The sequence below is a fragment of the Gorilla gorilla genome, chromosome 4 (assembly GCF_029281585.2).
Source record: "Gorilla gorilla gorilla isolate KB3781 chromosome 4, NHGRI_mGorGor1-v2.1_pri, whole genome shotgun sequence".
Taxonomy (NCBI): Eukaryota; Metazoa; Chordata; class Mammalia; order Primates; family Hominidae; genus Gorilla; species Gorilla gorilla.
In genome coordinates, this window is record NC_073228.2 from 103,680,318 (window position 1) to 103,694,533 (window position 14,216).

The window sequence follows — 14,216 nt, forward strand, 5'->3', positions numbered from 1 at the left end:
TTGCTCCTGGATCAAAATAAAAATCTGTGCATTATCCCAAATCTACATGAGAATCTCAGACATTAAAAAATTATAAAATTATAATGTTAGGGATGAGTAATTTTTCCTATTAGTAATTTTTTTTCACTTTTAGACACCATAAGAGATATAAATAAGCAGCTCATAATGTTTTTTGAGATTCTCAGAAATTGGTTCTGGGAAATATTACCTTGAGGTAATTAGCAAAAAAACTAACTAGTAGAAATGAGGAAATAATCATAGTTAATTTAATTTAAATACCTTTTTTAAATTTAGTGACAAATTTACAAATTTAATTAGTTTCAAAGGTTTTTCTTTATTTTTGGAAGGGGTAAAGCACTGTAAGTAGAGCCTAGGAATGAATGGACAGTAAGTAACTATTCAATTTGATAATATATTAGGCAGTTTCTAGAAAGCTTTATTACCTTATAAAACCAAAGGCATGAACAGAGCTTTGAGATCATCTAGTCTAGTTATTAGAACATTTTTCTAAGAAACAATCTCTTGGCTGCCACTAAGGTCAGGGTATGTGATAGATTGAGTTTAGCCCCTTTACCATTATTCAAACAGATCTGTTCTGAGTTTACCTTTTATATATAGCAGTTCCATAAAAGTTTCATTGCAAAAAATGGTTAAGTTGCTTAAAACAGTTTGAAATGCACTGCTTTACACTATACTTTAGAGGTGAGAAATTTCTTCTCACCTGAGAGCCAGAGTGGAAATGGTTTTTATATCATGAAGTTAGTGCTTTGAACTTTGAAATCATTAAAGCACTATTTTTTCTCATGTGTTAAGACTTCAGTGATACCTGTCCTAAGACCCTCAACTCCCTGCTCTCTCTGTAACAGGTGCACTCACCTCCCTTTTTATTTTATTTTTTTTTTAATAATTCAAGAATGCTTCTGCCCTAAAGACTTCACCCTGGATGTTCTCCATGGCTGAAATGGCCTTTCCCAAGATAACTGCATATGTCTTTCCTACAACTTGAAACTAGAAGAACAAGGCAAATTTGAGACAACCAGTTTTTCTGTGATTTGCTTACTAATGTTTCTCCAGAACCCAGAACAGTGCTTAGAACATAGTGGATTCTCAATAAATATGTGATTATTGGAAGAAAAGAAGCAGTTAGAAGTGAACATCTGATTAGCTAAATGTTCAAGTAATATTGAACTATTTGCATGCCTATTTCTTAATCAATTTTTAAAGCCATCTTTTTCATGTCAATTATGCAATAGTAACCACATTTGCATTACGGGTTTATTGATAAGAATTTGTTTTAAGGAAAATCTGCCCCTTTTTCATTAATATATGTATATGTAATTGGAGATAAAATTTCAATGATTATTTTTAGATACATGAAAGTTTGGGCATTGCCTCTTAACAAGATTACATTTTTGATTATTATGTAATCAGCTATCACTTAGCTCACAAATTTAGGCAAAAATCTTGATTAAAATTACCACTGTTATTTTAAAATAATGTAATTCTGCTTCTTACTCTGAATCAGACACCCACTCTGCCATACACATCCGGAGGACTTTCTTGATTAAAACACTGAGTTATCTAATTACTTCTGTGCCCTATAAATATATAGCATATGTTGAAAAAGTAGAAGCATGAGACTTTTTAAAATAGATTTTCTATTTATCTTTCTTACTTAAAATTTTAACCCATGTTAGTTAATTATCTTTAAGCATTAAAGTTTCCCAATAAAATGTGCAATTTGTGCCCTCTGTTATGCTCATTTCCATTTTTGGAAATATTGTTAAGCTTGTTTGAATATACTTGAAGCACTAATAACAAGGAAAAGCTTATTTTCTCCATAGAAAAACTGGTTGTCTTAATTTTGCCTCGTTCTTCTAACTTCAAGTGTTTTTTTTCCAGTTATATGGTGACTTTTATGTATTCTAGAGAAATTACCACTTATCCAAGTGCATATAAAAATTACTCATCAAATAATTAATAGTAATCACCACCACTTTGTATATTTGTATTTTCTCTGCATGTATTTCTCAACAATTGTGCTTCTTTCTTTTCCAGAATATAAAACTTACATTTCCTAAAACATTCCTTTTAAATTTTAACTCTTGTGTGTATGTGTGTGTGTGTGTGTGTGTGTGTGTGTGTGAGAGAGAGAGAGAGAGAGACAGAAAGATTTCAGCTTGAGAGTAAGCTATGTTAAACTTTATCACTAATAAATCTCATAAATGTCTGGATGTGTCTAGACTCAAAGAATGGTGCCTTGATTAAGTGAAAGTCTGTTTTATTGGGAAGCCAAATAAATTTTGGGGAAAGCACTAATTCTAAGGAAAGAGGGTGTCAGACCCAAGGCAGGCACAATAATAATACTTTTCTTATTCCCAGGAACAGGACCTGGCACATCACTGCAGCACAATTAATATTTTAAGTGTCTGGTTAAAAGAACAGCTGAGAGTAAAGTATAGTCACTTCCATATACATTTTTAAATTCAGCCTAAATGCCATAAACTTGTATGTGAATCCAACAGAGAAGGATATTAAAAACAAACAAATAAAAAACACCCCAAAACCTAAAGATGTAGGTCAAGATGTTATTTTTACCCACACAGACACACTCACACATGCCTGGACACACACAATCTCTACAATATAGTGAAAAAGAAAGCAGCATTGCTCAGAGACAAATATAGAAATGTAGACGTGTGTGTGTGTGTGTGTGTGTGTCTGTGTGTGTTGTGTGTAACAATAGAGCTCAATTATCTAGGCTTTTCACACAAAAAAAACATAGGGCAGCTTTGGCTCAGAAGGATAATTCATTCTGCCTTTGGCCATAATAACCTCCTAATTATGGCCACTGTTTATTCTGCCTTCCTCATTGCTTTTGCTTATTTCTTCTTCCTGAAACAGTAATTATTCACTACCCCTCTCTCTGTTTCTCTCTTTTTCACACACCCCCACAGACACACACACCTACACACACAGAGTTCTCATCTGGCTAGCTCCTAGTCAATTTTACAAAACCTCTAGGCCTAAATTTAATTCCTCTGAAAGAAATCAGTGAAATTAGGCTCCATTTTTAATTTTCCCTCAGACTACCCTACATTTTGTTTTACAATATTATGATTCATAATTCCATATTAATTATTCATCGTCTGGCTCACCCAGTAGGGTGTGAAGCTCATCAGGCTAGATTATTTGACTGTATTATTCCACAATATAACTCAGCATATAACACACAGTGAAGATGTGCTAAGAATTTGGTGAGTGACTTGATGATTGGAGACTGGCCTTTGGGCCCATGTTCCAGCAGCTCCCCTGGCAGCATGTTGTGCATCTGTGGCTGAAGGAGCCATAATATAAAAAAAGAACTGACAATGGGAAATGTTGTCTTGGCATCTTTTAGGGCAGTAGCAGCTGGGACTCTTTGCAGAAATATTAGCCTTCTTGAATATGGGATTCCAGCAGTGGTAGCAAGTGCTATTATTGCTTGATTATAGCTCAGAAACATGTTTATTCTTATCAGTTCTCATCCCTTACATTATAACTGCTGTCAAAGCCTCTATTCCACCTTCAAATTGAAGGTAATTTTAATGAGTCAAGTTTTATTAAACTCATTGGAATTTTATTAAAATTCAACTTTTATTAAACACTGAGAATGACCAATTTTGTGTATGTACGGATATCAAACAACATAGAACTGTCCTCACTCAAGAACAAATAATAAAGAAATAATACCTCCAACATGGGACCTAGTGATATCATGCAACAAATACTTATGAAATATTATCAATATACGGAGGAGAAAGCAAACTTTGAAAGAGAGAAAAACATTTTTGAAACCACTACTGTTATTGGGGTCTAGTATTTTGGTACCCTAGAGAAAACTGTAGGATCTACTCTCCGTTTTTGAAGGTAGCTTAGAAGGTAACCTTTGGCATGTTAATTTACACAGAGTTAAACAAAATTTCCCATGTTTTGTAGGCAAATATTTATGGTGACTCTGTTAAGCTGGAGATGGATCTTCTATTTATCCTTGATTGAATTCTTCAGAGGTAATCATTCTTATATGTTTTGAAGTAGTTCTTCCAAATGAATTTAGGGAATACTGCATCCCATATTGTATTCCTATGTCCCAGGACTTAACCACTTTCATTCCATTTATCTATCTATCCATATACATTCTTCCATGTGCTACCTACTATTTATTAAATTTTAATTATGCCATTAATGTGTTATATACATTTAAAATGTTAACATATTTATCGCTTACAGCAACGATTTGGAACGAATATGGGTGCTGAAAAGCCTATTTCCCTGACAAGTAGATTCATTAACGTGACATTCAATTACTTGTTCAAGATGAGACATCTAGTAGATAGTGAAACTGAACCGTGAACTCATGCCCTTATGCAGGGGTTTGTGATACTCACAAATACACATCTCCAAAATTAGGGTTACTGTATCAGGTTGTAAAATACCAACTTCTTCCCTTTTGCATAATACTAGATTAGAATCATGAAATGTAGGATAAAACGTAGAGCAGAGTGATGAAATGAACTGAAGCAGAAAGCAGAAGACAAAATGGCTTTGCTTGCCTCGGAAAAAATTTCGAAATAATTGGAAAAATAGTTGTAGAAGTTCACGCCTCTGATAGACTGTAGGTGTGTGAACATCTTCAACTGTATCATAACAAACCTTGGTATGTAATTTCCTAGTCCTATCTATATTTTATTGATTAATCCATTTATTTATGGATTAATTTATTGATTGATTCCTGGGTTACCCCATCTTTGCTTTCTTTTAAGTAATTTTATGAGAATTTTGATGGCACTGCTAAGCTAGCAAATATTTTACTTTGAAAGTTTCTAAATATTCTCTAATTCAAAGGAATGATTCACCAATTTTGAGATTACATTTTCTTAAAAAATAATCTACCTATTTAAGGAATAACTTTAGGTTGAAGATATTAGATTTTCATTGTCCAGATGTATTTTTATTGTTTTATTACATATTTTCTTTATGATAAGTTTATCTTATTTAATATATAGTCGAGTGGAAACTAGTTATGGGCTTAATCCGGTGTATTTTGTTGTTGTTTTCAATGTCATAAACTATACCTGGTCCCTGGACATCTGACTCATACATAAAAGCCACTGGTTACAATGGAAATTGATTAGGAAAATGATGTTATAATTCTCAGCATTACTGTAAGGTAATTTAAAATATATCTGCTCTCATGATGGGATACATGCATTACTGATTTAGAAAGGTGATATTTTATCAAAGCATGTGGAAGTCTGTATATGGGAAACATTCTTGATTCTCATTCTTTGTCTCTGTCTCAATATGTTTCCCTTTTTGTTTCTATGTATATGTATCATACATATATATACAGTCATGCACCACATAACAATGTTTAGGTCAATGATGGACCGCATATACAATGATGGTCCTATAAGATTATAGTACAGTAATTGTACTGTATCTTTACTATGTTCAGATATGTTTAGATACCCAAACAGTTACTATTGTTTTACAATTCTCTATAGTATTAAGTACAGGAGCATGCATTTCTTGGAATGTATCCTCATTAACGAATGCATGACTGTATCTATGTCTATCTATATCTATTTTGCTATCCTCTCTCTCTCTTCTTTCTCTGTTCTGTAACTTTCTGCATTATTTTCTGCCTCTTGGTTCAGTCTGTCTCTCTCTCCCTGTCTCTGTTTCTCTTTCTCAAATTGTTTATTCAGGTGGAAAATAGAAAAAGATAAATAGTTCACTGGAACTTGTAACATGTATGGCAAGTTGAAATTGGTGAATATGACCCCTAGTGTGAAATATCATACTTAAGAAGTTAAAGTACAGCTGTAAAACTTAGAAGATTGTCTTTCCTAAAAAAGCAAGAATTAAGCTAGATAATTTTAATGAAAATCTCACTACAAAAGATGTGTAAATATAAACATTGTTCATAAATGTGCTAATTTATCTTTCCTGCTAAGAAAATCATTCTGATTATCTTATAGTCAATATCCAACAGTATAAATACACAGGAAAATTTATTTGAAAAGGAAATGTATTGTTTCAGTTTGTAGAAAGGTTAGAAAGAATACTTTTTAAAAACATACATAATGCTAAAAATTACACTGAGGAAAAAAGGAGCAAACATAAAAATTCCCAGATCAATTAGCATCTTTAAAATTTTTAATCCTTTTTAGTTTCCTGGGAAGTTGATATACATAGAGGTTATAGTAACTATTGTTTGTTAACATTTGTAAATTACTTGAAAAAAAGGAATAGCAAATTGCCTTGACAGTTATTTTTCAGTGAAATATTATAATGGTGATTTTGTTTTAAAAATGTACTCATGGTAAAAGCGATTTTATTTTCAAAGTAAATTTTATGATAATGATCATTATATATTTTCACTTACTTAGCATTCTCAGTTTACAGTGGTTTTCCCAAAGTAAACAATGATGAGATTTTTAGACTATTTTCAGTTACCTCTTTTGGGCAGTTCAGTTCTAGGTTGAGACATATTTGAAAGCATAATTGAAATTCATCACTCTTAATTAATATAGCCTTATATTAAGACATAATACATGATAGAATGTCTCCATGCTTCTACTCTTTTTTCTTCAAAAGAGCTGGTTAGCCTTAACCATTTTATATAATTATTAGAATCACCTTGTCAAGTTCTGTAAGTAAACTTTTTGGAGTTTTGATTGGAATTCTATTGAATCTAGATAGTTTGAAGATAAGATAATAACTGCATATGTTTCCAGTTTTAACAAAAATAATGATTCATCTTTTGAATTACATATTCCTTAATGTGTATTAGTAAAATTATATAATATCCCTGTACAAATCTGATGTTTCCTGTTTGATTTATACCTATATATTTTATATATAAGAATGGATGTGATAACTTAGATTTGGATTTTTCCTGTTTACAACTGGTATAAAAAATTACAATTCACTAATGTATATTAATTTTGTATCCAGCCAGCTTATTAAACTCAACTATTATTTTAAAATTTTGCTTGTAGATTGTTTTAAATATTCTGGGTAAATGATCATATCACTTGAAAACAAGCTGTATTCTGTCCTTTCTCATGCTTACACCACTAAATTATATTTCTGGTCTTATACTATTGACTAGAGGCTATAATATTAAATTGGTGTAGTTGACATTTTCTTCTTACTCCTGATTTAAAAGGGAATGTTCATAAAGTTGTTATATTTATTATATAGTTAGCTCAGGTTTTTCTTGTTTATTTATTTAAGTATTCTGTGCAAAGCTAAGTAATTTCTTTTAAGTGCTCAAGTTCTTTTTTAAAAATAATGACTTGGTAATGAACTTTATAAAGTGCTTTGAGATGATCATATGGTTTCCACTTTAATTTTTTAAAGGCCTGAAATTTATTCATTTACTCACTTGGTTTTTTCACACAGCTTTTATTGGATGTATAATTTAAAAATCAAATATTTTACCCATTTTAAATGTAAAATTCAGTGTTTAGTAAATTTACGGCGTTGTATATCTATCACTACAATCTAATTTTAGAATGTTTCCATCAGTCCGAAAATGTCCATCGTGTCGAGCCCATTTGCAGTCATTTCCTGATTTTGCCTCCAATCCTAGAAAACCACTAATCTATTTTCCATCTCTGTAGATTTTCCTTTTCTGGGCTTTTCACATAAATGGAATCATGCAATATATGGTCTTTCATGTCTGGCTATTTTCATTTAGCATAACATTCTTGAAGTTCATCCATATTATCAGTATTTCATTCCTTCTTATGGCTGAAGTGCGTTCAATTCTGTGGCTATAACTCTTTTTTATGAGTATGCACTAGATGTATATATTAATGGAGTACATGAGATATTTTGATAGAGGCATACAATGTGTAATAATCATATCAGGGTAAATAGGATATCCATCATCTCAAGTATTTATCATTTCTGTGTCACAAACATTCCTATTATACACCTTCAGTTATTTTTAAATGTACAATAAATTATTGGGTTTTGTTTTGTTTTGTTTTTTCAAGATGAAGTCTCGCTCTGTCTTCCAGGCTGGAGTGCAGTGGTGCGATCTCGGCTCACTGCAACCTCTGCCTCCCGGGTTCAAGCAATTCTTCTGCCTCAGCCTCCCGAGTAGCTGGGACCACAGGAGCGTGCCACCATGCCTGGTAAGTTTTTTTGGTATTTTTTAGTAGAAATGGGGTTTCACCATGTTGGCCAGGATGGTCTCGAACTCCTGACCTCGGGTGATCTGCCCCCTTTGGCCTCCCAAAATGCTGGGATTACAGGCGTGAACCACCGTGCCCAGGCAATAAATTATTGTTGACTGTAGTGATCTTGTTGTGCTATCAAATATTAGGCCTTATTCATTCTATCTAACTATAGTTTTGTGCCCATTAACCATCCCTAATTCCCCCTACAACCCCTAATATGCTTTTCAGCATCTAGTAATGATCCTTCTACTCTCTATCTCCATGAGTTCAATTGTTTTAATTTTTAGCTCACACAAACGAGTGAGAACATGCAAAGTTTGTCTTCCCGTGCCTGGCTTATTTCACTTAACATAATGTCCTCCAGTTCCATCCATGTTGTTGCAAATGGCAGGATCTTATTCTTTTTTATGACTGAATACAGTACTTCATTGTGTATATGTACCACATTTTCTTTATCCATTTTTCTGTTGATGGGCACATAGCTTGCTTCCAAATCTTGGCTATTGTGAATAGCACATCAATAAGCATGAGACTGCAGATATCTCTCCAATATATTGATTTCCTTTCTTATGAATATATACCTAGCTAGATGATTGCTAGATAATATAGTAGTTCTAGTTTTAGTTTTTCCAGGGACCTCCATACTGTTTTCCACAGTGGCTGTACTAATTTATTTGATACATTCCCACTAAAAGTGTAGAAGGGTTCCCTTTTCCCCACAGCCTCACCAGCATTTGTCATTGCCTGTCTTTTGGATAAAAGCCACTTTAACTGGAGTGAGATGATATCTCATTGTAGTTTTGATTTGCACTTCTTTCATATTCAGTGTTGTTGAGCACCTTTTTATATACCTGTTTGCCATTTATATGTCTTCTTTTGAAAAATGTGTATTCAGATGTTTTGCCCATTTTTAAATCAGATTATTAGATTTTTTCTTATTGAGTTGTTTGAGCTCCTTATATATTCTGGTTATTAATCACACATGTCAGATGGAGAGTTTGCAAATATTTTGTCCAATTTTGTGGGTCATCTCTTCACTTTGTTGATTCTTTCTTAGCTGTGCAGAAGCTTTTTAACTTAATGTAATCCCATTTGTCCACTTTTTGCTTTGGTTCCTGTGCTTGTGGGGGATTGTTCAAGAAAACTTTGCCCAGCAAATGTCTTGGATGTCCTGGAAAATACAGTTTCAGGTCCTTGATTTCAGCCTTTAATTCTTTTTTTATATAATTAGAGGGAGGAGTTTAGTTTCACTCTTCTGTATATGGATATCCAGCTTCCCCAGCATCATTTATTGAAGAGATTGTCCTTTCCCCAATGAATTTTCTTGACACCTTTGTCAAAATGAGTTCACCATAAATGTGTGATTTATTTCCAGGTTCTCTATACTATTCCATTGGTCTGTATGTCTGTTTTTATGCCAGTAGCATGCTACTTTGATTACTATAGTTTTGTGATATAATTTGAATTCAGGTAATGTGATTCCTCCAGTCTTGTTCTTTTGGCTCAAAATGGTTTTGACTATTCTGATTATTTCATAGTTCCATATGCATTTTAGGATTATTTTGTCTATTTCTGTAAAGAATGTTATTGATATTTTAACTGGATTGCATTGAGTGTATAGATTATTTTGGGTAGTATGGACATTTAGAAAATATTGATTCTTCCAATCCAGAAACATGGGGTATATTTACATTTTATTGTGTCCTCTTCAATGTATTGCATAAATATTTAACAATTTTCATTTTAGAGATCTTTCACTTCTTTGGTTTATTCCTAGGTATCTAATTTTTTTGTAGTTATTGTAAATAGGATTACTTTATTGCTTTCTTTTTCAGAATATTTGCTGTTGGCATATAGAAACAATACTAATTTTTGTATGTTGATTTTGTATACTGGAACTTTACTAAATAGTTTTATTTGTTTATTGATGTGATCTTTAGAATTTTCCAATTATAAGATCATATCATCTGGAAACCAGGGTAATTTTATTTCTTCCTTTGCAATTTAGATTCCCTTTATTTCTTTCTTTTGTCCAACTGCTCCAGCTAGAACTTTCAGCACCAAGTTGAATAATAGTCATTAAAGTGGGCATCCTTGTTGTGTTCCAGATTTTAGAAGAAAGGCTTTCAGTTTTTCCTTATTCAGTATGATACTAGCTGTAGGTCTGTTTTACATGGCTTTTATTGTGCTGAGGTATGATCCTTCTATTCCCAATTTTTTAAGGGTTTTTATCATGAAGAGATGTCGAATTTTATGAAATCCTTTTTCAGCATCAATTAAAATGTGGTGTAAGCATGAGAAAGGACAGAATACAGCTTGTTTTCAAGTGATATGATCATTTACCCAGAATATTTAAAACAATCTACAAACAAAATTTTAAAATAATGATTCATCTTTTGAATTACATATCTTTAATGTATATTAGTAAAATTATATAATATTTTTAAAATAATAGTTGAGTTTAGTTAGCTGGCTGGATACAAAATTAATATGCATTAGTGAATTGTAATTTTTTATACCAGTTGCAAACAGGGAAAATCTAAATCTAAGTTATCAAATCCATTCTTATATATAAAATATACAGGTATAAATCAAACAGGAAACATCAGATTTCTACAGGGATATTATGTAATTTTATCCTTCATTCTGTTGATAGGATGTATCATATTGTTTGATTTCCCTGTGTTGAAACCTTTTTACATACCTAGGATAAAACTCACTTGGTCATGATGAATAATCTTTTTAATGTGTTGTTGAATTCAGTTTGCTAAATTTTGTGGAAGATATTTGCACCAATGTTAATCAGGGATATTGGCTTGTATTTTTTTCTTTTTTGATGTGTCTTTTAATGGTTTTGGTATCAGGGTAATACAGGCCAAATAGAATGAGTTTGGAAGTATTCCCTCCTAATCTTTTTTCAGAATAGTTTGACTAGAATTTATATTAATTCTTCTTCAAATGTTTGGTGGAACTCAGCAGCGAAGCCATCATGTCTGGGGCCATTTTTTGCTGGGAGACTATTATGGCTTCAATCTCATTACTTGTTATTGGTGTACTGAGGTTTTAGATTTCTTCATGCTTCACTCTTGTAGGGCTATGTATGTTTAAGAATTTGAACATTTCTTCTGGGTTTTCCAATTTATTAGTTTGTAGTTGCTTATTGTAGTTTCTAGTGATCCTCTGAATTTATGTGGTGTCAGTTGATAGTATCCTTTTTCGTCTCTGATTTTATTTGGGTATTCTGTCTTTTTTTCTTCATCTTGTTGACCCTTTGTATTGTTTTTTGTTTTGTTTTGTTTTAATATCATTCATTTCTGCTAATATCTTTATCTCTTTTCTTTTACTAATATTGGGTTTGGTTTGTCCTTGCTTTTTTTTAATTCTTTAAGATGCCTCGTTAGATTGTTTATCTGAAGCTTTTCCACATTTTTGGTATAGGCACTTTGCTATAAACCTTCCTCATAGTACAGCTTTTGCTCTATGTTATAGACTTTGGAATGCTGAGTTTCCATTATTATTTGTTTCAATAAGTTTTTCAATTCCCTTGTTAATTTCTTCATTGATGAACTGGTCATTCAGGAACATATTGTTTAATTTCTACATGGTCATAAAGTTTCAAAGTTCCTATCCTTATTGCTTTATAGTTTTGTTCCTCTGTGGTCAGAGAAGATACTTGATATGATTTAAATTTGTAAATTTTTAATTTTTATTCAGATTTGTTGTGTGGTATAATATAAGGTCTATACTAGATAATGATTCATGTGCTGAGAAGAAAAATGTGTAATCTGCAGCCACTGGATGACTGTTCTGTAAATATCTAGTAGGTCAATTTGGTCTAGAGTATAGATGAAGTTAAAGGTTTCTTTGTCTAGTTTCTATCTTTATTGTCTGTCCATTGATGAAAGTGCGGTGTTCAAGTCTCCAACTGTTACCGCATTAGGGTCTATCTCTTTATCTGTAATAATAGTTGATTTATATATCTGGGTGTTCCAGTGTTGTGTGCATATATATTTACAATCACCATGTCCTCTTGCTGAATTAACCCTTTTATTATTATATAATGATCTTTGTTTCTTCTTATAGTTTTATCTTTAAGTCTATTTTGTCTAATATAAGTATAGCTACTCCTACTTTTTCTTTTGTGGTTTCCGTTGGCATGGAATATCTTCTGTTCCTTTATTTTCAGTCCATATGTGTCTTTGGGGGTTCAGCATGTTTAATGAAAGCAACAGATCATTGGGTTTTGTTTGCTTATCCATTCAGCCACTCAATTTCTTTTGATTGAAGAGTTTAGTCCATTTATATTCAATGTTATGAATAAGTAGGAATTTACTAGTGCCATTTTGTAATTTGTTTTTTGGTGGTTTTGTGATCTTCTTTTCCATTTTGTGAAGTTGATTTTCTCTGGCAGTATGTTTTAATCTCTTGCTTTTAATTATTTGTATATCTATTGTAAGTTTTTTGAAGTTACAATGAGGCTTGCAAATAATATAACACATTATGTTAAACTGATGGCAACTTAACACTGATTACGACAACAAACAAACCAACTAACAAACAAGCAGAGAAAACTAATAAAAATCTACACTAATTTCATCCCCCCTTTAACTTTTTGTTGTTTCTATTTATATGTTACTATACTATGTCTTGAAAAGTTGTTGTAGTTATTATTTTTGATAGGTTCATCTTTTTGTCTTTCTACTCAAGATATGAGTACTTTACTCACCACAAATACAGTTATATTATCTTGTATTTGTCTGAGTACTTATTTTTACCAGTGAGTGTTGTACCTCAAGATGATTTCTGATTGCTTGTTAATGTCCTTTCTTTTAGATTGAAGATCTTTTCTTTGTAGGACAGATCTCGTGTTAATAAAGTCTCTCAGCTTTTTTTTTTGTCCGACCCCCACTTTTACTTCTTCTTCATGTTTGAAGGATATTTTCGCTGGATATACTATTCTAAGATAAAAGTTGTGGTTTTTTTTCCTTCAACACTTAAATATGTCATGTCACTCTCTTCTGACCTGTAAGTTTTCCACTGAGAAATCTGCAGCCAGACTTATTTGAGCTACTTTGTATGTTGTTTCTTTTCTCTAGCTGCCTTTAGGATCATTTCTTTATCATTGGCTTTTGGGAATTTGATTACTAAGTACCTTGAGGTAGTCTTACGTGGGTTTAATCTGCTTGCTTTTCTATAACCTTCTTGTACTTGAATATTCCCTAGGTTTGGAAAGTTATCTGTTATTATCTCTTTGATTAAATATTCTGACATGATATATCTCTCTACTTCCACTTTAAGACCAAGAAATCTTAGATTTGCCTTTTTAGGCTATTTTCTACATCTCATAGGTGTACATCATTCTTTCTTATTATTTTTTCTTTTCTCTCCTCTGATTATGTAAATTCAAATAGCCTGTCTTCAGGTTTACTAATTTTTCTTCTGCTTGATCCATTCTGAGAGACTCTAATGCATTCTTCACTACATCACTTGAATTTCACCTCCAGAATTTCTGCTTTTTTAAAAAAAAATTCAATCTCTTTGTTAAATTGATTAATTAGGATTCTGAATTCCTTTTCTATGCTATCTTGAATATCACCAAGCTTCCCTAAAACAGCTATTTTGAATTCTCTGTCTAATGTTCACATATCTCTGTCACTCTGAGATCTGCCACTGGTGTCTTCTTTAGTTTGTTTGGTGAGGTCATGTTTTCCTGTATTGCCTTGATGCTTGTAAACATTCATTAATGTCTGGGTATTGAAGAGTTAGGTGTTTATTGAATTCTTCAGAGTCTGGGCCTATTTGTACCAGTCTTCCTTGGGAAGGCTTTCCAGGTATTCAAAGGGGGTTGAGTGTTGTGATCTAGGTTTTTGGACACTGCAGCCACATCTGCATTAGGGGCCACCACAAACCCAGAAATGCTCTTGCAGATTTGTAAATGTACCACTTTGGTAGTCTTGAGTAAGATCCAAAATCCTCTGG

At 32.3% G+C, this 14,216-nt stretch overlaps 1 protein-coding gene across 10 annotated transcripts in view; it reads left to right on the forward strand.

The window, feature by feature from the left end:
• LOC101146628 (putative inactive beta-glucuronidase-like protein SMA3) overlaps nucleotides 1-14,216 on the forward strand; it is a 244,541-nt gene that overhangs the window by 142,870 nt on the left and 87,455 nt on the right. For 7 of the 10 annotated variants that reach the window (XM_055387289.2, XM_063706670.1, XM_063706671.1 and 4 more), the window contains one exon: nucleotides 8,076-8,192. In XM_055387289.2, the coding sequence (XP_055243264.2) occupies nucleotides 8,076-8,161 (86 nt within the window). In that variant the 3' untranslated portion in view covers nucleotides 8,162-8,192. Of the gene's footprint in view, nucleotides 1-3,978; nucleotides 4,050-8,075; nucleotides 8,193-14,216 lie in introns of all 10 variants that reach the window. The other 3 variants (XM_063706674.1, XM_063706673.1, XM_055387291.2) reach the window with 1 other exon arrangement.